Source organism: Microtus pennsylvanicus, chromosome 1, assembly GCF_037038515.1.
Source record: "Microtus pennsylvanicus isolate mMicPen1 chromosome 1, mMicPen1.hap1, whole genome shotgun sequence".
Lineage (NCBI taxonomy): Eukaryota > Metazoa > Chordata > Mammalia > Rodentia > Cricetidae > Microtus > Microtus pennsylvanicus.
This window is the reverse complement of record NC_134579.1, coordinates 132,503,087-132,522,706: the sequence shown is the minus strand read 5'-3', so window position 1 is coordinate 132,522,706 and position 19,620 is coordinate 132,503,087. Positions and strand designations below refer to the sequence as shown.

General features: G+C 52.3%; 1 protein-coding gene across 7 annotated transcripts in view; it reads right to left on the bottom strand.

Annotated features, from left to right (window-relative positions):
* Positions 1 to 332: 332 nt before the first annotated feature.
* The window catches only part of Chst8 (carbohydrate sulfotransferase 8), a 135,956-nt gene continuing 116,668 nt past the window's right edge, over positions 333 to 19,620 (bottom strand). For 6 of the 7 annotated variants that reach the window (XM_075984525.1, XM_075984522.1, XM_075984530.1 and 3 more), the window contains 2 exons: positions 2,326 to 2,354; positions 333 to 1,801 (listed from right to left, as the gene is read on the bottom strand). In XM_075984525.1, coding sequence (XP_075840640.1) covers positions 710 to 1,801; positions 2,326 to 2,354 — 1,121 coding nt within the window. In that variant the 3' untranslated portion in view covers positions 333 to 709. Of the gene's footprint in view, positions 1,802 to 2,325; positions 2,355 to 5,078; positions 5,104 to 19,620 lie in introns of those variants that run through there. The other variant, XM_075984550.1, reaches the window with a different exon arrangement.

The following is a 19,620-nucleotide window of genomic DNA, read 5'->3' as shown; positions in this document are numbered from 1 at the left end:
GTTTGGCTGAAACCCCGCCCCCAGCCCCCAAACCAGAGCTACACAGAAAGATCCTGTTTTCACAGAACAGGTGGTGGGGTCGTGGCTCAGCGGCCAAGAGCTCATGCTGCTCTCCTAGTTCAGACTAGAGTTTGGTTACCAGCACCTTCAGGGGCTCACAACTGCCTGTAACTCTGGCTTTGGGGGAATCTGATGCCTCCGGCCTCCACAGACACCTGCACTCACGTGCACATATTCACATAGACTCAAAAGTGAATCAAATCTGAAAAATAAAATTCTGAAACTCCCCAGAGTGTAGGACCTCACGGCGTGACATGAGTAGACACCACTGCTCTGAAAACCATGTGCTTTATTCCGGCCTCCCCCTGGGTCATAGAAAAGCAGCAAATCACATGGTTTGGTACAAGGCAAAGGCTAAGGGAAGGCAGGACATCCCTTACCACTGGGGCCCTCGGGTTTCCCTGGTCAGCATCTTGGCTGAGCTCTTGGAGCATCCATGTTATCAAGCTCAGCCAACTCAATAAGGAAATGGGTGTGGGACAAGAGTCAAGGTCCAATGTCTGGGCCTCTGTCTCCCCACCTAGGGCCGGTCACCATACCTCACATCCTCTGAGACCCACAGTCTAGCTCAGCTCCTAGAGACTAGGGCGTGCCTACGCACGGGTGAGTGGGAAGGCAAAGCCCTCCCCTGACCAGCAGGCCTCACCCTTCAATACAGGTCCGAGAAAGGCTTGGAGTAGTTGAACATCAGGTAATCCATGTAGTAGAAGTCGTAGGTGCGCTGTCGCTGTAGGGAGGAGAGCTGAGCAAAGTACTGATGGGTGATTCTCGCCGTGGTCCGAGCCTCCTGAGAGTGCCTATCCTTGAACCTCGGGAAGGTCAGGTTTCCAGGTGCCTGAATGAGATGTAGGAAGAAGTTGGCATCGTCCTCCATGCTCTCGAACTTGCCCACGAAGTCATAGTCAATGAGGCAGGGGCTGCACAGCCGGCTAACGTGGTCCCAGTGGATGTCCATGCCCACGGGCCGGTGGACATCCAGCAGGTACTGGATGAACTCCGGGAACTGCACGCCGGAGCCAGTCCGCAGTGCCTCCCGCGAGGCATTGGCCCGATATCGGGCCAGGATAGCCTTGCCAAAGACAGGGTGATAGTAGCTGTTGGGATGCTCAAACTTGTCTCGAAAGGCAGAGACCAGCCTCTCAAAGGGTTCCCGGACAAAGAGCATCTTGGTGTAGGTACTGAGACGGTGTATGATGCCCTGACGGTCGAAAGTATCCAGGCGCTTGAGGGCGCTACCATAGTGAACAGTGTTGTGTTGTATATCGGCGGTGGATGAGGCCAACCCTGCAAGAACCATAAGCACTCGCTTCCAGTTGGAGCATCCTGCCTTGGGCACCTCGCAGTACAGCACGCGGTGGCGGTCCTCCACGAAGATGCGGGACACGTGGCGCGGAGTGACTGCTCTGCGGCTGCTGCTGGCCCTGTACTTGGCACAGGCTTCTCGCATCACACGTTTGCGCTCCTGCTGGCTCTGGTGCAGGCTGATCCAGCGACTGTCCATGGTGTGGGGTCTCGGCTGGACAAAGGTCTCAGAAGAGTTGTTGCCTCGGATGGTCCCTGCAACTGGCATCTTTTTGATGAGCAGTCTCCGCCTGCGCTGCCGGAGTCGCGAAGGAGACCCAGCCGCCTTGGCCTTCCGGTGAGGTCGAGGCTGGTCGGGCACCTGCAGTTGGAGGCCTCTTGGGGATCCGCTCGGTAAATTGTGTGTGACACTTTCTGTGGGTATCCTCAAGTGGCCATCCTGGGACAAGGAGAGAAGTGATTAGGGATGTTTAGGACACCTGGGCATGGAGGGTCACATACCCTGGCCCTCCACGTGGCAGGGGCTTCTAACCACTCTGGCTTAAATTTCTCTCCAGGAAAGGGAAGTGAGGACAGGCTGGTGTTGCTGGTGTGAGCCTCTCTGGTCTAAGACCTGCCAGCCACACAAAATTGCGAAAATGTGGGACCTGAATGGCAAATATAATTTCTACCACAAGGTGGTGCAGTCCCTCCAAAAAGTCCCTCGGCTTGGCTAGGGTGGGCGGAGGGAGATGGTGGCCTGCAGGAGGCTTGCTCGGATTGCCTGTGTCTGTTAGCTCAGTCCAAAGGAGAAGGGAAATTCATGGACCCAAAGCCCCAGGTTTTGTTCCCGAGGCTCCTGGAAAGGACCCAGCACATTCTTCTTCCTATGAATGGATTTGCCGTAAGCTCTGAACTGTCTTTCCCGTCCTCTCTCCTACTTTCCCCCAGGCACCTGCGATTTATGGGGTTCTCGGAACTTACATGCTGGGGCCTGATGCTGAACTTCATGCCTGGAAAGCAAAGGAGGAGAGAGACGTGTCACACCATGGAAGTTAAGTGTGGAAGTACCACCTACCTGTGCAGCCCAACATGCAGGACCCCTTAAAGCCACCCTCCATCCCACCCTGTCATCAAGTCTCAGAGTTCTTAATACAAGGCTCTGTCCAGTCTCTCTCCATGCCTGTCACCACAGCCTACTCCATACCGGGAGGTTCCCTTGCCTTGACATCCCCGTCTTAGCTATGGCCTTCTTGGTACAGTCAGGGGTATGATGTCCATGTCTGACTCATCCTGGTGTTCCCTAAAGGTGTGAGCAGAGCCGAGGCATGAGCAATGCTGATTGGTGATGGGAAGATGGAGAGAGATCTCCATGTCGCTGACTGTGTTTGTTACTTTTCTGGTTGCTATAACAAAATGCCTGGTATATACCAATTAAAAGGGGAAATATGTTCTCCCAAAGGACCTGGGTTCAATTCCCAGCACTACAGCTCCATAGACTCTATCGCCCTCTTATGGCCTCTGTGGGTACTGCACATATGTGGTACATATACATACAGCATATACCCCTACACAGAAAATTTAAATAAATCTTTTTTTTTCTTAAAAAGGTAAGATTTAATCACGACCACTGTTTTAGAGGGACCAGTCCATGGTTGCTTGGCTTCATGGGCTTGGACAGAGTGTCCTGGGGGTAGAGGAGAGTCGGTCATCTCACAGCTGACCATGAAACAGAGAGAGCAACACAGGAAAGGGCCTGGGACAAGATCCCTTCAAAGACCTACTTCCAGTGACCCACTCTGTCAAGCTAGGCCTCACCATCCATAGTTCTCAGAACTTCCTAAATAGGAACAAGAGCTGAGGACCAAGCCTCTAACACACGAACCTGGTACTAACACTTTTGTTGTTACTGACACAAACCACAGGAGGATTTAGTTTTGACTCACAAATGCATGGGGGGGTGAGGCACTGCTACTTGTCTTCTCTGTGTGCTTGAGAAGAAATCTGTTCTCTCTCAGCTGACTAGAAACCAGAGACTGCAGGTCCAAACCGAGGCTGGGTATAACCCTCTAGCCAGCCCCTGTATTTGCCGTCTGGGTCACACATCCCCAAGGTTTCACAGCCTCAAACAGCGCCACCAGGTGGCCAAGTGTTCAACAACCCAAGCCTGTGAAGGACCTTTCACATTCAAACCAAAAAAAGGCTATTGGAGGACACTTCACATCCAAACCCTGACATTGGTCAAGCTCTGGTAATGCTCCCTCTGCCCACCAGAGAGGTCCCATTGGGTTGGGCAGGGGTCACCCAGGGCAACGTGTTCTCAGAAAGTGAGTCTTTGGGCAGGACGTGGAATTCTGCTTCTAGTCATTCGGTGTGCCAGGGGGCAATCCGCGGTTGAGAAGGCAGATCTTCTGTTGAGGGATCTCCTACTTCACTGAGATGTCACGGTCTCTGGTCCTGGGTCCTGAAGTGGCCATTTGTGCCCTGAAACTTTGCTGCAATCTGGTCACAACCAGAGAAACAGCTGCCTCTCACACAAGCAAAGAGTCGGAGGGAGGGCTAGCATTTTGGAGGACTGTGCTCAGCCATACCTGACTGGTTCCCGGCAGGGAAGGAGTAGGTGTGAGAGGTCAGCACTCTCCCTGATGTCTCTGTGTATTGGGTAGAGGACAGTGGCTATAGTAAGCGGACAGGGGGACACCCAAGTCATCGCTGACCCTGACTCTCTGAATTTCGCTGTGGGATCCAGTTTCTTGGCTTCAGTGCTGTGACCCTGATCTTGTGGTGTCCAGTCTGAGGCTTTGCTCCACATCTCCTTCCCTCACTAGCAAGCAAGGAGGCCAACCAACGCTCCTTCTGGGATGGAAGGCCTAAATGCCCTGAAGTGTTGGAACCATCACTGTGTGGCCACGTATGTATAGTCAACGCATTTGGTGTTTTTCTCAACTATTCTCTACCTTACTTTGTCATGTGTGTGTGAGTGCACTTATGTCTATCTGTGTGTGTGTGTATCTGTGTGTGTGTGTGTGTATGTGTGTGCTTGTGAGGGCATAGTCTTCATCACTGACCTTATTCATGGCATCTCTCACTGACCCTGGTGCTCATTACTTCATCTAGATTTACTGGCCATTGGGCCCTTGGGATCCTACATCCCAGCACCGCCAGGCCTGGCTTTCTTTCTTCGATGCTTGTGAGCCGAACCCCAGTTCTGATGCTGGCACGACAAATATTGAGCTAACTAAGCCAGTTCCGCAGATGCCAGAACCTTCTTTTCCAAGACAGGGTCTCACTTTTACACCAAGTTGGCCTCCCATTCACAAACCGCCTGCTTTTATCTCCTTGCTAGGCCCATAGGTGTGGGCTACCATACATATCTTCTAGAACCTTCTTCAGCTCCTAAGTGAGGGAATGTATTGGGAACCTTCTCACTGCTGTGACTGAAGTCAGAGGGAGGTTTTATCTTGGTGCACAGCCTCAGAGATTTTAGTCCACCACGGCGGGGGGGGGGGGGAGCAGTGTGGTAGTCATGGTAATAGCAGCATCAGGCAGACTCCTCCCACAGTGGTGGACTCAGCAAAACGAGATGTGGGTATAAACTTCAAATTCTACCATTAGTGACCCACTTCTCCCTGCTGGACCCCATCACCTAAAGCACCATAGCCTTCAAAACCGTACAACAAGCTGGTACCCAAGTGTTCAAAATATAAGCCCGTGTGGGGGGCGTTTCATACCCAAACCTTAACCGAGGGAAGCAGAGGCAGACCTTGGACTCTCTCTCACTTTCTTCTGCTGGGTTGGTACAAGTGATGCCCTTTTGGAACAAAGGAGGGCATGCCCGCTTTTCTGGGTATCCCCAAATCTATGTGTGTGTGAGCACATGCATATACACATGGGAAAGCTTCCGAACAATCCTCCTGCCGAACAATCCTCCTAGTGGGGGGAGCTCTGTGCAGAAGTGGGGTGAGCAGCGGGTGCTGGCTTAGAGGTGAAGCCCTTGTCCAGTGTCCCTTCACAATAGCTGAGTTTATTCCATCTTCACGGGCCTCCCCCCTCATCCCATTGCCTGTCTTCAGCACGAGCTTCCAGAGCTCATTTCTCCTTGGTGAGCGGGGTTCTCTCCTGCTGCCAATGATGACAGATCTCTTCAGCAGAAGGGACCCGCTGCAGCCGCTCCGTCTCCCTCTCCACCACGGTGTTCCTTAATTATTTTTTTCTGGTGACGGCAGCGGGTTCTGCTAAATCACCTCTCCCCCTCGGAGTCTCGGATACGGGGATTTACTCCGGTTGTCACTCCTGTCAACGTGTCAAGGTGTGACGGTACTTATTTATATTCCTTTTCTGGAGCCAATGAGTCATGCTAAACCTGGCCAGGAGTGGGGCTGATGAGCCGCTTGCTGAGGCTTTCCCATCACTCAGCAAAGCCAGGCTGTGGCCGCTAGGGCTGGGGGCCCTGTCCCTTTTCACCTGTGCAGAGGGGACAGGAAGACCCTGTCTTATGCATGGTGCCTCCCAATCACCAGGACACAACCCCAAACACATTTGCCCACCAAGTCAAGTTGGCTGAAATGGGCCCCCTAGGAAAAGAAATTTTACCTTGGGGTTAATAACAGATAAAAGGAAGGAGCTCACATGGGGCTGTGAGTGGGCCTGAGGCTGCCCAATCCCAACCCTGAAATTCAGGGCAGCTCGTTAGGTGACTGATTTGATTCTCACACAGCTACTTCTGAATAAACAGAACTGTAATGTAAGACTGGAGCATGAAGTGCATGCCCCAAACACTGTACTTCAGAACCACTGACAACTCTACGGAGTACCCAAGAAAGGTCAGTTAACCATCACTTCTGACTGTCCTCAGGACTGGTATCAGTAGCATGGGACTCTGAAGAAGAGAGAGGCTACGGTTTCAATATAGCCACCTCCAGTCCCCGCCTCCTAGGCTCTAAATAAACAGCATCTAGACAAAAACAGAACTTAGCAGGGCACAGTGAGACGTGGTAATCCTAGCCCTCAAGAGGCTGAGGAAGTAGGAGCGCTAGTCCAAGGTTGGCCTGAGCAATGAACAAGCCCAAGCTCAGCCTGAATCGGCTTAGAAAAACCAGTGGCTGGGGATGTGGCTCAGCAGTAGAGCCCTTGCCTAGAATCCCCCAGTGAGGGGTTGGGAGTGTGGCTCAGTGGTAGAGCCCCTGCCTAGAATCCCCCAGTGAGGGGCTGGGGTTGTGACTCAGTGGTAGAGCCCCTGCCTAGAATCCCCCAGTGAGGGGCTGGGGTGTGGCTCAGTGGGTAGAGCCCCTGCCCAGAATCCCCCAGTGAGGGGCTGGAGTGTGGCTCAGTGGTAGGGTGCCTGTCCTAGATTTCACTCCCAGAGAAGCAATGAAGTGAGCCTGCTGGGAACATCAGCTATGATCCCCAGCACCCGCTTTCTTCCAATGACGTGGATGTCACCCACCCCTCTCTCTGCTCTTGGTGTCTGGGTCGCCTACTTGCTACTCTTGGCACAATGTTAAAATCTGCAAGGGCACTACAACCCTCTGCACAGCAGGAAACAAACTGTTTCTTCCTCCTTCTGGACAGATGACATTCAAAGAAACACACACAACGTGAGAAGAGTGAGCATCAGTGAGAAAAAACAAGGCGTGAGTTATGGGGACTGCCAAATGCGCTCCGTGCTCCCAACTCTTCATTGCCTGAAATTTTTTCTCCTCAGTATTTTGGCTGAGAACCTTTCTGGTTACTTGCAAAGGGGAAGCAAAGCCTTATTCATCATTTATCTTTTTTCTTCTGTTCTCTCTTTCTCTCTGGATGGAACTCAGGACTTCATGTATAAGTGTTCTACTAATAAACCCCTCACTGGGAATTCTAGGCAGGGCTCCACCACTGAGCCACACCCCAGCCCCTCACTGGGGGATTCTAGGCAGGGGCTCTACCACTGAGCCACACCCCAGCCCCTCACTGGGGGATTCTAGGCAGGGGCTCTACCACTGAGGCACACCCCAGCCCCACAAAGTCAGGTTTCTTTTCTCTTCTTTCCTCCACCTTTTCCTCTTTTCCATCCTCTATTTTATTTTTGAGACAGTCTCACTAGACAACCCGGGCTGACCTCAAACCTGCAATCTTTCTGTCTTGGCCTCCCAAATTCTGGGATTAAAGGCGTGTGCCGGCATATTTGGCATGCGCAGCTAACAATCAGGAGGGACAGTCTGAGTCTGTGACCAGGTCGGAAAGTGGCTTCACTAGCATGTGGGGTTTCCGGGTAAAAGGATCTTATGTGTAGCCCTCTGCAGAGATATAAGGAGATCAGTTGGGGTCCATACTGAAAGCCCAATCCCTAATGGTCAGCAAAAACTGGGGGAGGCTACTGGGCCTAGCCCTGTGTTGAGATTGTGTTGACACCGCCACTAACAGGGTGGGAAAGGAACAGAGTACCTAGAAAGGCTGAAAATGCCTCATGTTCCCAGGGATGGCACACTTGAGGTGACAGCCGTGTGGACTACCCAGGTCACGGTCCTGGGGGGCAGTGACAAGATAGTCCTGCCACTCTGGACTCGGGGGTCCACAGAGGAAGAGCCACTGCGAAGGAGTCAGAACTAGAAGGGTGGGGGCGGGAGAAGTCTAGGGCCAGGAGAGGCAGAGGGTGTGTTCCACATTCAAGTCCACCACTGATTCTTTGATCTTCTGGAATTCCCTTTTCCACCTCCTGAAACTTCTAGCTGAAGACGCCTCATAGCTGTTCTGGGGCTTCCCAGGCGACTCCCCTTGGTTCTGTCTGGGTCCTGGGAGCCTCGCTACACACACTGAGCTTAAACTCACCACTCCCCACATTCCCCCAGGACTAGCAAAGCCACCTGTGTCCTGGGCAACTCAGGTTTCAGAGTCTGCACCACGGCTTCCACTTCTTGATGAGAAGGTCACACCCGACAGAGGCTCTGGACAGGACCCAGTGACACAGGGCAGCCCTGTACGTGACCAGTGCTGAGCGAGCAGTATCCTGAGTGAGAGGTTGCTCTCTGGGAGTCTGAGGAAAAAAACACACCCAGCAAGATGTACATACATGGAAAAGAAGGAACAAGAAAGGGAAGGAGGAAGGAAAGAGAGGGCAGAGAGAGCGCGCGTGAGAGAGGATGGGGAGAAGAGAAACAGGTGAGGGGAAAGGAGAAAGCGGTTTTAAGGAGTTCATCATGGATGACAGCTTACACAGACAATCTGACAGGCAGAGCAGGTCAAGTCAAAGGGCTATTTGAAGGCAGAATTCCTTCTTTGAGAAGGTGAATCTTTCTTTTCAAGGACTTTAACTGACTGGGTAAGGCCCGCCCACACTGCTAGGCAGGTCCTTGGTATTCTTACCATCTAACCTTCTCTATGCTAACTGCACCTAGTGTATGTATTCACAGCAACAGGAAGATGCAGGCTGCTGTCCCTGGCTGGTGTCCCTTGAGCTGGATAAGCTGGCTTCCTTTCCTCTGTGGCCACTGCAGTTAAGTATCTACACATGGGGCTGAGGAGAATAACAAAAGCAATTCCGTCCCTTTGGAAGGATGAAAGTCGGGGAAAGAAGGGGTTGGGGGCTGGAGAGCTGGCTCAGTGGTGAAGAGCACTTGCTGTTCTTGCAGAGGTCCCAGCATACATATGGCAGTTCTGTGACTTCAGTTCTATGGGATCTGATGCCCTTTGATCTCTGAGGTCACTGGGCACTCATGTAGTACACATACATACACGCAAGCAAACCATTCAATATCCATAAAATAAATTAAGGAAATAAGGTTGTTGCCAGGGCCTCCCCACCCCACAAAGCCTGTGGAGAGGAGCCTTCTGTCTCTGCCAGCCTCTGACACTTCTGGGGTGTTCCTTGGCTTTGGGCAATGTAAGTTCAGTTTCAGACTACTTTCTTTCCATGGCTGTCTTCCCCCCCCCAAATTGCCTTCACTTGGTATGTATGCAGAGAGCCTGTGTGGTCACAGTTATGGGTACTGGGGGTGAAGACGTTAGCATCAGGGGGAGAACATGCAATTCAATCTGAATCAGGAGAAATGTTTTATGGGTCTGTAGAGTGTCCTAAGGGCAGGGCGGGAGCAGACTAGATCTTGGCTGCAGAGGTGGAGCAGGGTGGGGTGGGTGGTGATCTTTGGGTTTTTGAAGAACTGTGTTGGAATTTGATGTCCATAGGGGAGGGGCTTTGTCTTGTTTGCCTTTGTTAGACTGGAGCAATGCCTTGTATAGGGGCTCAATAAATGCGTGTGGTAAAGCTGATGCTCACAGACTGTGTTGGTACCAGATATGGGATGGGAGCTGGGCCTCTTCTTGCAGAGACGGCGGCTGGGGTTCTGGCCAGAGTCACCAACTCTTCCCAAGTGTTTCTCTAGCGCAGTTCCGTGGCCTGGGAGCACCCACACGTCAGACTGACAGGTGCCAGCTGGGTGGTCAGGTGGATGGGGCAGCCCAAGCAGAAGGATCTGCTGCCACTCACGGCTGGATGGCGACGAAGCCCTGCCTCCCCTTGACACAGACACCCCTGGCTGGCTGTATCCGCAGCATCTGTGGCACATCAGGCTGGGGTCCTGCTGCTGTGGACACTCTTTCTGTGGCTCTCTTCCCAAGGGCCCAGGTCACTCCGACCTTGAGGCCTCTGCAGGCCCAGGGCTGAGGGTTGAGCTGCTCCCAGGGACCTCTGCCTGACTCCCGGTGAACAAGCACCTCTGCATGGGGAGACCGTTAATGTATGCAGATTAGATGCAAAATGAAAGACCCAAGTGCTCGGCAATTAGAGAGCAGCCTGGGCTTTAGGCACCAAATTTGGATGAAAGAAACCTCACAGAAAGGCTTTAAATCCTCACGTGTGTTCACAGGAAAATTCAATTTACTAAATTGCTAGATTACAGGGCATTGCCTGATTGCCTGAACTGGGCGCGGGGCATGCCCACATGGCTGCACAAGGCGTGTGTGTGTGTGTGTGTGTGTGTGTGTGTGCGTGCGTGCGTGCGTGCGTGTGTGTGTGTGTGTGTGTGTGTTTGTGTGTTGTGCGTGCACGTGTGTGTGTGTGTGTGTGTGTGTGCACGTGTGTGTGTGTGTGTGCACGTGTGTGTGTGTGTGTGCACGTGTGTGTGTGTGTGTGTGCACGTGTGTGTATGTGTGTGTGCGTGCACGTGTGTGTGTGTGTGTGTGCGTGCACGTGTGTTTGTGTGTGTGCGTGCACGTGTGTGTGTGTGTGTTTGTGGGGGTGTTCCGGCCAGTGGCGCTGTTCCCGATACAGATGTCAGCTGTCCTTGGACCCTGGCTCTGTGGTTGGCACGGACACCTTGTGGGAGGTGGGATTCGGACCAGTCCGTCATTCCCAGGTGGCACAGCAGCAACATCTATGCGGTGGCCTCTGTCCTCCAACCCGGAGCCTTGGCTTCTCTGGGTTGATGTCGTCCAGGTGTCCTGACTCTAAGTGAATTCAGTCAGATGAGGGTTTGCATTGGTTCATTTTCTGAATTACCAGACTCGGTAACAGATAAAACACAGTTCAGTTGGCCCACGGTCCTAATGGCCGCCAGCCCGAGAGCATGGCAGAGGGCAGCTCATGCGGGAGGGCACAAGCTTGCAAGCTCAGGTTGCTTTCCCCTCTTCTTAACTCCTCCTCTTCGTTTTGCAGTTCTAGGGACTGAACCCTGGGGCTTGTCCCACACCACCGGGCACTCTGCTACTGAGCCACGCCCACGGTCTCTTGCTGGTGGTTTCCATTCAAGTGTTCTACCCATGAGCTGTCTAATTCATTCCTTCTGTTTTCACTAAGGCCCCAATCCTATCTAGGGATGGAGCTAGCCATGAGACCTCACCAACTCTAATTCCCTCCCAAGTATCATCATCGTGTGACTCTGTTGAGTCGATTAAGTTGGCGAACAAAATTTGGGGAATCCATGAATCCGCGGCAGAGGGTACCGTGATCTTGGAATCATTCCAGGACATGGCTTAGAAAAGTTGTCTGGAGAGTTTGTTCTTAGTTGTCGGAGTCAGGATCTCACCATGTAGCCCAGGCTGGCCCTAAACTCATGATCTTCCCGCTTCAGCCTCCTGAGTGGTGGGATAACAGGTATGTGACATCAGGCCTGGGTGTCTGAGTATGAGTCACATCATTTGATGAGGGATCAGTATATCAAAAAGGGAGAATGAGGGCGAGGGACTATAAGGTGGGTGGGAGACAGACAGACAGACAGTGCTGTGCGACCTTGAACTCATTGAACTCAGGCCTCACCATTTCTGTGATCTCATCTATACAATGAGCTAAAAGCACTCACGGTGCAAGTCCACAAAGGCGCAGGTGCCATGGGACATTTGGAGCTGCCAGCTCCCGGTGCTGGGATGTCCTGGTCCCTTTCCCAGCAGCCGTGTTCCCAGGCACAACTGCTGCAGCGGTGCAGGGGCTCTGGAAAGGACCAGGAGAGGAAGGAAGTAGGAATCTCCCCATCTCTGAATGGTGGGCACTGGCCCGGTGGATCTAGCTGCTTCTTGTTTTGTTTAATAATTCCGCTCTCTGCCTCTGTGATTAGGATTCTCGATTCAACTGGGTAGTTCCCTGTCAGCTCAGCCTGAGTTGTGAATTCCCTGGAAACTGTCAAAGACCGGCCTGTAAAAGCTATCTGTCAGTCAACCAGCGAGCCGCTTGGCTAGCCTGCGAAGCCAGCAGCTGCCCCGCCGGACCCACCACCAGCCACCTGCCCGTCACTTGGTGGGGGAAGGAAGCCCTAAACATGTCAGTCCTCCAGATGCCCTACCCATCTGCAGGGAGAGAGCTGTAGAGGAACTCCAGCTGAAGCTGTGTATGGTCTGGGAGATTCCCACTGTGTCTGGGGTAGGTGAGGCGTCACACACATGATCACTGTACTTGAGCGTGTGTACTGCTGGGATTTGATTGACATGTCTTATAATCCAATACAGCACACATGGCAAAGAGAGTTGTCACGGCGTACACATATTCTCCACCCAGTGAGCTTTCTGCCATGTGATGTGGCATGCGCAGGGTAGGGGGCACTTGAGTTGGCATCCCTGCTAGTCTCGGGGACTCCATATAGGACTTAGCAAAAGATGTGCCTGATGTTCCTTCAGGGGCTCTTAAATGTGAACCTGGAAGGACAGGTGGGAGCTAGTGAGCGGTGTAGAAAGCAGCAGGAACAAACTTCATGACGCCCACGGGCGACACCCTGTGGCCCCCGGAGCTCCTATTTCTACTTCTTGCACTGGCAGCACCTCAGGCAGCTGGCCTGCTGTGCACGACATCAGAATGCTGTGCTATTCTCCACCATGTGCTCGCCCCCAACCCACTCAACAGGGGGCGAGTACCTAGACAGGCCAGGCTGTGTGCTGCCATTGGGGACAGTGTCTCAGCCAGGAAAGGGACAGTTTAGTCCCAAACTCATGGAGTTCTCAGTCCAGTTAGGAGGAAAGGCAGGACTTTTAAGTGACTCTCCATGTGCTTGTAGGATTGGGGGCTGTAGCAGGTAGGGCCAGTCAGTCAAGAAATAAGGTGACAGCCGTTGGCACCTGAAGGAAATCAGGCTCACAGGGTGAAGGAAGCCAGGCCCAGGGCATGAAGGGAGACAGGCTGAGGGGTGAAGAGAAACAGGCTCACAGGGTGAAGGGAGCCAGGCTCACAGGGTGTAGGGGGCCAGGCTCACAGGGTGAAGGCAGAGAGGCAGAGACTGAAAAGACTGGAAGGGTCCAGCCAGCAAGGGGCTTTATGATCTTAAAGGCACCAGACTTTACCCCGGAGGGTGCAAGACCTCAGCTCTAGGCTTGTGAACTCAAGCACCACTGTGTGGTGAGGAGGTGAAGATAGAATGGCAAAATCCATCGGGCAAAGTTGCCCTGACCAGCGAGAGGCCCCCGAGGCCTGGCCTAGATGCTAGTAAACGGAACTGGAAAAGGACAAGACCTAATACTTCAGTTTAGTGGAGAGGGGGTAAGCGTTCCACAGCTTCCTCCCTGAGCAGCTGGGTAGGGAGGAGTCTGACCTTCTGAGCTAACTACCAAGGTGTAAATATTCCCACCTCAGCGGATTTCACACAGCTGCTGTGAACTTTGAGCAAGACCCTCCTGGACTCATAGAAAGGCAGCTCCAAATCACATGGGTACCAGCAGGACCTGGGGGCTGGCTGGGAGTGGAGAGAGGCAGCTTCCCGTTTCTGGCTTGGGTGTTAAATGGGACTCTGGTGTGTTTTTGTTGAAATTCGGAAACAAGTCAAAGTAGAGTTTGGGGTGCTTAGGGGCTCCCCAAGTGTAAGGGCAGGAGGAGAAAGAGGGGATGAGCTGAGGCTGGATAGACATACACATCCAGGAGCCCATTTCTCACTGGTGCTGTGTGTGCATGTGTGTGTGTGTGTGTGTGTGTGTGTGTGTGTGTGTGTGCCAGAGTGACAGGAGGGCCAGGAAACAGGATGGAGGCACTGGGCCTGGGATTCACAGCTGCGCGGGGCTGTGCCCAGTGGATCAAATGGGATGGATGGAGCTGGGTTCACATGCCTATCATCCTAGCACTTGAGAAATGGGACAGGGGCAATGCTGTGGAACAGTCCCTTTCTACACTATGAATATATATTACTCTCAGTGGTTAATAAAAGGCTGGCAGGAAGTCAGGGGGGGAAAACCAAACTGAGAATGAAGGGGTGAGGGAGGGCCGAGTCAAGAGTCACCAGGCAGAGGCGAGGGAGCAGGAGATGAACGTGCCATGTTCATAAAGGTACTGCCACCTGGTGAAGCGTAAATAAGGAATATGGGTTAAAATAACTTAAAATGTAACAGCTAGTTAGTGATAAGCCTGAGCTATTGGCTGGGCATTTGTAATTAATATTAAGCCGCTGAGTAATTATCTGAGAGAGGCTGCCAGGACAGGAAAACTCTACCTACAGGGCAACAGAACAATCTCAACTACATAGTGAGTCCCAGGCCAGCTTAGGCTACATGAGACTTTGTGTAAAAGAACCCAAACTTAAAATAAACAAAAGAGGGTGAATGTGGCTGCTTATAGGACAAGCATACCTCGTGGGTGACGCCTTCCTATCACCTCAGAAAGAAGGGGGTAAATTCGGTTTAAATAATAGTGAACTCTAGAGTTCCAGGGAATAAAAACAAGGGAATCGCCTAGGAACTGGAGCTGGAGGGGGCTCCACGGAGAGGCAGCCCTGTGCTGGCCACTCCAAGGACGGATGTGTTCACTGTCTCCCTTACTGGCCTGCAGAGGCTGTCAGTAGGGAAGGCTCATTACTGTAGTGGCCTGACCTAAAGATAATGATCGCTCCAGCTCCGCCTGGCCTCGGACGCCTTGTCCGCCTGGGCAGCAGTGTCAATTACTGAGCTGGCCTGTGGCTGTCAGACTTGTCACTGCCGCTGGCTGTGATACCCTGTAGAGCCACAGAGCAAATCCATCTTATTGGATGCTTCTCTAAAGTGGGCCTCTTCCCTTACATGCCACCTTTGTCCTGAGGGAGGCACCCCACTCAACGCCACTCGCAGAATGGCCTAAGGCCTACCCAGGGGCTTAGGGGTGGGTGCTCTGATCCTTGGTGGCTGTGCACTGGTGGCCAACGCTGACCACTGGTTGCACCCAGAGGCATCCCCTCGTCTCCCAGTCCTGACTACACTAACAGGGTCCTCTCATCCATCCAGCGTTTGAACACTGGAGCCTCTGTCTCCCAGGGGTCATTCTGTGTGCCCAGCGACAGACTGGGTTTCAGAGGCGAGGCTGAGAACTGCCTGGCCCACTCACTCCAGGAGGAAGAGGGAGGCAGGGAGAGGCCAGCATACCTGTTCTCTGATAATAGTTACAGTTCACTTTTGTAAGGGAAAGACCTTTTTGGAGTCAGGTGCAGCCAAGGACGGGACATGAGTCACCCTGGAGGCCTCTGGGCTGAATGTGTAGAAAAGCCATAAGATCCCAGAATACAGATATGAACAATGGACCTGCCAGTGGCTGCCTGTGGAGATGCCAACTTCCCTGTGTGTCTGGTTTTGTGAGAGCCAGTCTTTTGCTCTGCCCAGCCCAGCTCACGGTACAAAGTTCCCTGGAGTCCTCTCCCTAGGAGACCTCGTCTGGCCTGTGAGAAGAAGAGGACCAAGCATACTAGCCCCAGACCATCCCAGGCAGGGAACAGCCACCTTCCCCACAGGGCTGAGTGTTCTACACACAATACACTCACGTTTAGCCCCACAGGCCCTGTGCACTGTCAGACCTGGGCCAAGACAGCTGATGGTTCCTAGGACCCAGACTACAAGGCTGAGAAAGCGAGGGATGAGTTTCTAAGGGTTACTTTCTCAAAGGTCATTCCTGGGGCACCTCAGAAACAGCCAGAAGTGAGTGAGGGAAGGAGATGGGGAAATGGATTAGGATCGACGCCATAGTGTGGATGGGAAATGACAGGTCAGGAACTCAGGAGAGGACTTGGGGAGGGGTGATTTCGTTGACTAATGGAGTTGGGGCAAGCATGAGTAGGCGGAGGGGAGCCTCCGACAAACAGTCCGATCCTCCACAGAGCGAATTCTGTCAGGGACGAAGGAACCTGTAGGCCTGAAGACTGATGTTGGGTTATCCCAAACCTGAAGGCAGACTCTATTATAAACAGTAGAAACTAGGTGCAAATAGTGCCCATTAGCCAGTGTATGGCTGTACACCCTGGCTTGATTTCATTCATCCATCCATCCATCCATCCATCCATCCACCCGTCTGTCTATCTATCTATCTATCTATCTATCTATCTATCTATCTATCTATCTATCTATCTATCTATCTATCTATCTATCTAATCTGTCCATCCATCCATCCATCTATCTATCTGCTTTGGGAAGGGGCAGGCAGACTCTCACGCTGTAGTCCAGGCTAGCTTCAAACTTACGGATCAGCCTCCTGAGTGCTGGGATGACAGACGTGAGCCACCATGCCCACCTCCCACCTCAGCTTTGGAGGCAGCAGAGAAACCACACAGTCCAGTCCCATGACAACACCATTGCCACATGTGACACCACCCTTGTTAGCACTGACCCAGCACACGCATATCAGACTGTCACCCAGAAAGCTCACACTTAGAATCTGGCAGTCTTCTCAGGAACTCCCTCAAGGAAGACGCTCCCAGCTGTACCCCCAGTTGCATCTGGGAGAGACAAGGTGGGCAGAGACTTTGATCCCAGTATTTAGCTGGGTTGGGGTGGAGGGGCAATGGAGTATTCTTCCCAAGGCTCAGCCTTTCTATGCCTTGAGTGCGCTGAGGCTGGACGTCGACACCTGTTTTGCCTCTGCAGACAGAACTTGGCCCTCACGTAATGTGCACCCAGCGGGTGGCTGGGGTCACCATGAAAAGACAAAGATATTCTGAGCTGTTCTCTGCCTCCTTTGAAATCCAACCATCACAGCTGTCCTGAGGCTGAAGGTGGTCACTCCTGGCTGTGCGTGTTTCTGAAGAAAGGAAGACACCCCCCAGAGGAGGGTTCACCAAACAGATATTGGGGTCCTTTTTGGGTCGTGACGCATGCCACTCAAAGAAACAAAAGCAGTCTGTGTCTTTGGCCTCCCACGCCTGTGTGTGATGAGGGTTGAGGAGTGGGCGGGTGGGCAGGCCATCCTCTCAAGAATTAATGACTTTTGAGCTGCTCTGGCCATCGAGGTACCTTCTGCAGGATTAAATGTCATTCCTTCTAATGACTTGATTTATATCCATACGTTTACTGCTCCAAACAAAATATTGGAACGACGGCAATAAATCATGCCAAGGATGCTTTCCGTCTGTGACTAGCATGTTTACTGTTTGTTTGGGAGCAGATTGGGGTACCAAGGGTGGGAGTGGGAGCTGCTGGGTAGCAATATACACACGGGGTGCAGGGTGAGCACAGGACACAGTTGGTATCAGGTAGCCGCGAGTTCGCTGGGCCACCAGAGGGCTTCTGATGCCTGAGTCTTCAGGGAGAAAGGATTTTAGAGAAGGATTCAGAGAAGCCAGAAATCCCCTGAGTGAGAGAAGTAGCTTATGGTGATGGATGGTCCTGATGACGGCATCCCGAGCTTTCAGCCATATGCCCTCCTGTATCCCTGAGTGAGAGATGCAGAGATGGGTCAGGCTAGATGGCTCTGCAGGGCTGAGCTCCCTGGAAGAAAGACAGGCTGGAGACAGAGTGGCCCTGGGCTGGCTTCTGTCTCAAATGATGGGCAGAGAGCGCTCTTTGGAAAGCAGGCCCTTGCCCTGCTGAGAGAGAGAGAGAGCTCAGAGGAACCGAGGTCAACTTCAAGGCTCACTTCGTGACAGATCTGCATAGAACCCAGCCGCCTCTGGCCAGAAGTCTGGGAGAGCGTGTACCTCCTCGTGGGCAGAACTAACTAATCCTCATCCTGGCACCAAAATAGAAGGAAAGTAGGAGGGAAAATTGGGGTCCAGTTGCAGGCCAAAACTGACTCATGCATGCACAGCAGATTGCTGGGATTCATCCTCAGGAGACTACCATGACCTGGAATAGCAAAGCAAGGGCAGGTTGCCCATAAGAGGCCACAGTCCAGGATGACCGGGGGCGTTGGCACTGGGGAGAGAGTGTGCTGTGCTGTGAATCTGAAATGTCTCTTCCAGGCTCGTGTTTGTGGTACTTGTTCCTTAGTAGGTAATGCTATATTTTTCAGGATTTAGGGAGGAGGTCATGGCTGGTGGATGCAAGTTTTGGATGCTACACCCGCCCCAGTTCTGACCTGCTTTCTCTGTTTCCTGGTCTCTCATGATGTGAACAGTCACTGCCTCACACGCCTGCTGCCACGGACAGGGTTGCTGTGATGTGCTTTGCCTTCTCCACTCTCCTGCAACTGTGAACTGAAGGCAATCTTTCCGCTTTTGTTCCTGCTGCAAACTATAAGGTGCTGGCCCTGGATCAGAGCTCAGATCACCCATGTCAGACTCAGGGAAGCATGGATGATGGGGAGAAGCCCATGACGGCATGTTAATGGCAGGTGGGTGATGGGAGGGTGGTGCATGGGGTCCATGGAGCGTGTGTGTGTGTGTGTGTGTGTGTTAGTATGTGGATGGTATATTGATGGCAAGTGGGCAATGGTGAGGATGCTGCATGGAGATCCATGGAGCGTGTGTGTGTGTGCGTGTGTTAGTATGTGGATGGTATGTTGATGGCAGTGGTGAGGGATAGAGATGGATGGTGGTGAGTGGTGTTCAAAGTTTTAAGAAAAATATTTAAGATGGAGTTCCAGCAAGGGCGGGTAGCAGAAGGCCAGACAGCCAGGGCAGCATGTATAGTTGTCATACAGTCACAGGCGGGCTTTGGCTTCCTTCTACTGGCTGAAGGTACTGCCTCTGACTGTGATGTCACCATAGAATTAAATACAAGAAGAACCGCCCCCTATCTCCTTTTCACCCTCCAGGACACTCAGGGTCAGCACATGGGACTTTGGCAGCAGTGGTGCCTATGAGAGGAGAGTGTGGGTTCACCACTGACCTGTGTAAGCTCTCAGGATAGAACTGGCTCCTGGGAAGGACACTGCTGTTCTTTCCCGTCTGCAAACAACCACCAGTGTCAGAACAATGCTTCCGTCCATCTTTGATTAAAACAGGTGGAAAAAGGAGAAAGACTGTTTGCTTTACAAAGTCTGGCAAATTTTGATAATGAAACCTTCCAAACATCAAGTTCGGGAAAACCTTCCTAATTTCAGGCAGATAAGGGATAATGGTAACGTATTTCAACTTCAAAAGCAAAAAATAACCTTTTATCACCGAATTTAACAATGTTGCCAGGGAAATATGTTAGGAGAATGTAAAATGCTATTTAAGTGATAAAACGCGCTGTCTTGAACGGCGAGGATTTTAATTGCCACAATCAGAGTCCAAACACACTTCCTCGCTGGCCCTGACAGACGCGGCTAATGACAGGGTGTCCGTAAGGAATGACAGTGGAGGAAAGGGTCATTCGTGGCTTCTCTGCTCTCCCTTGAGAACCATCAGCTCGACAGCTGTCTGGGCTCGGTCGCGCTCATCAACATCGGTGCTTGTGAAGTATGGATCGCCTCTGATATTAATATTAATCAGCCACCACATTAATATTAATCAGTTAATATATATTTCCCATGACAACAAGAGATGAAGGAATCTTATTATGTGGCCGATCAGGGAACACAGAATCCCCAAGTGGATTTCCTTGGGACGCACAGCAGAAAGAACGCTAAACCTCTTAGACCTGTGATCTCTGTGGAGCTGGAAGCTGGGGCTCACGCGTGGGCAACACAACACACATGCAGATTCCCAGTGGAAGCGGATTCCTTTCCACACAGCCAGCAGT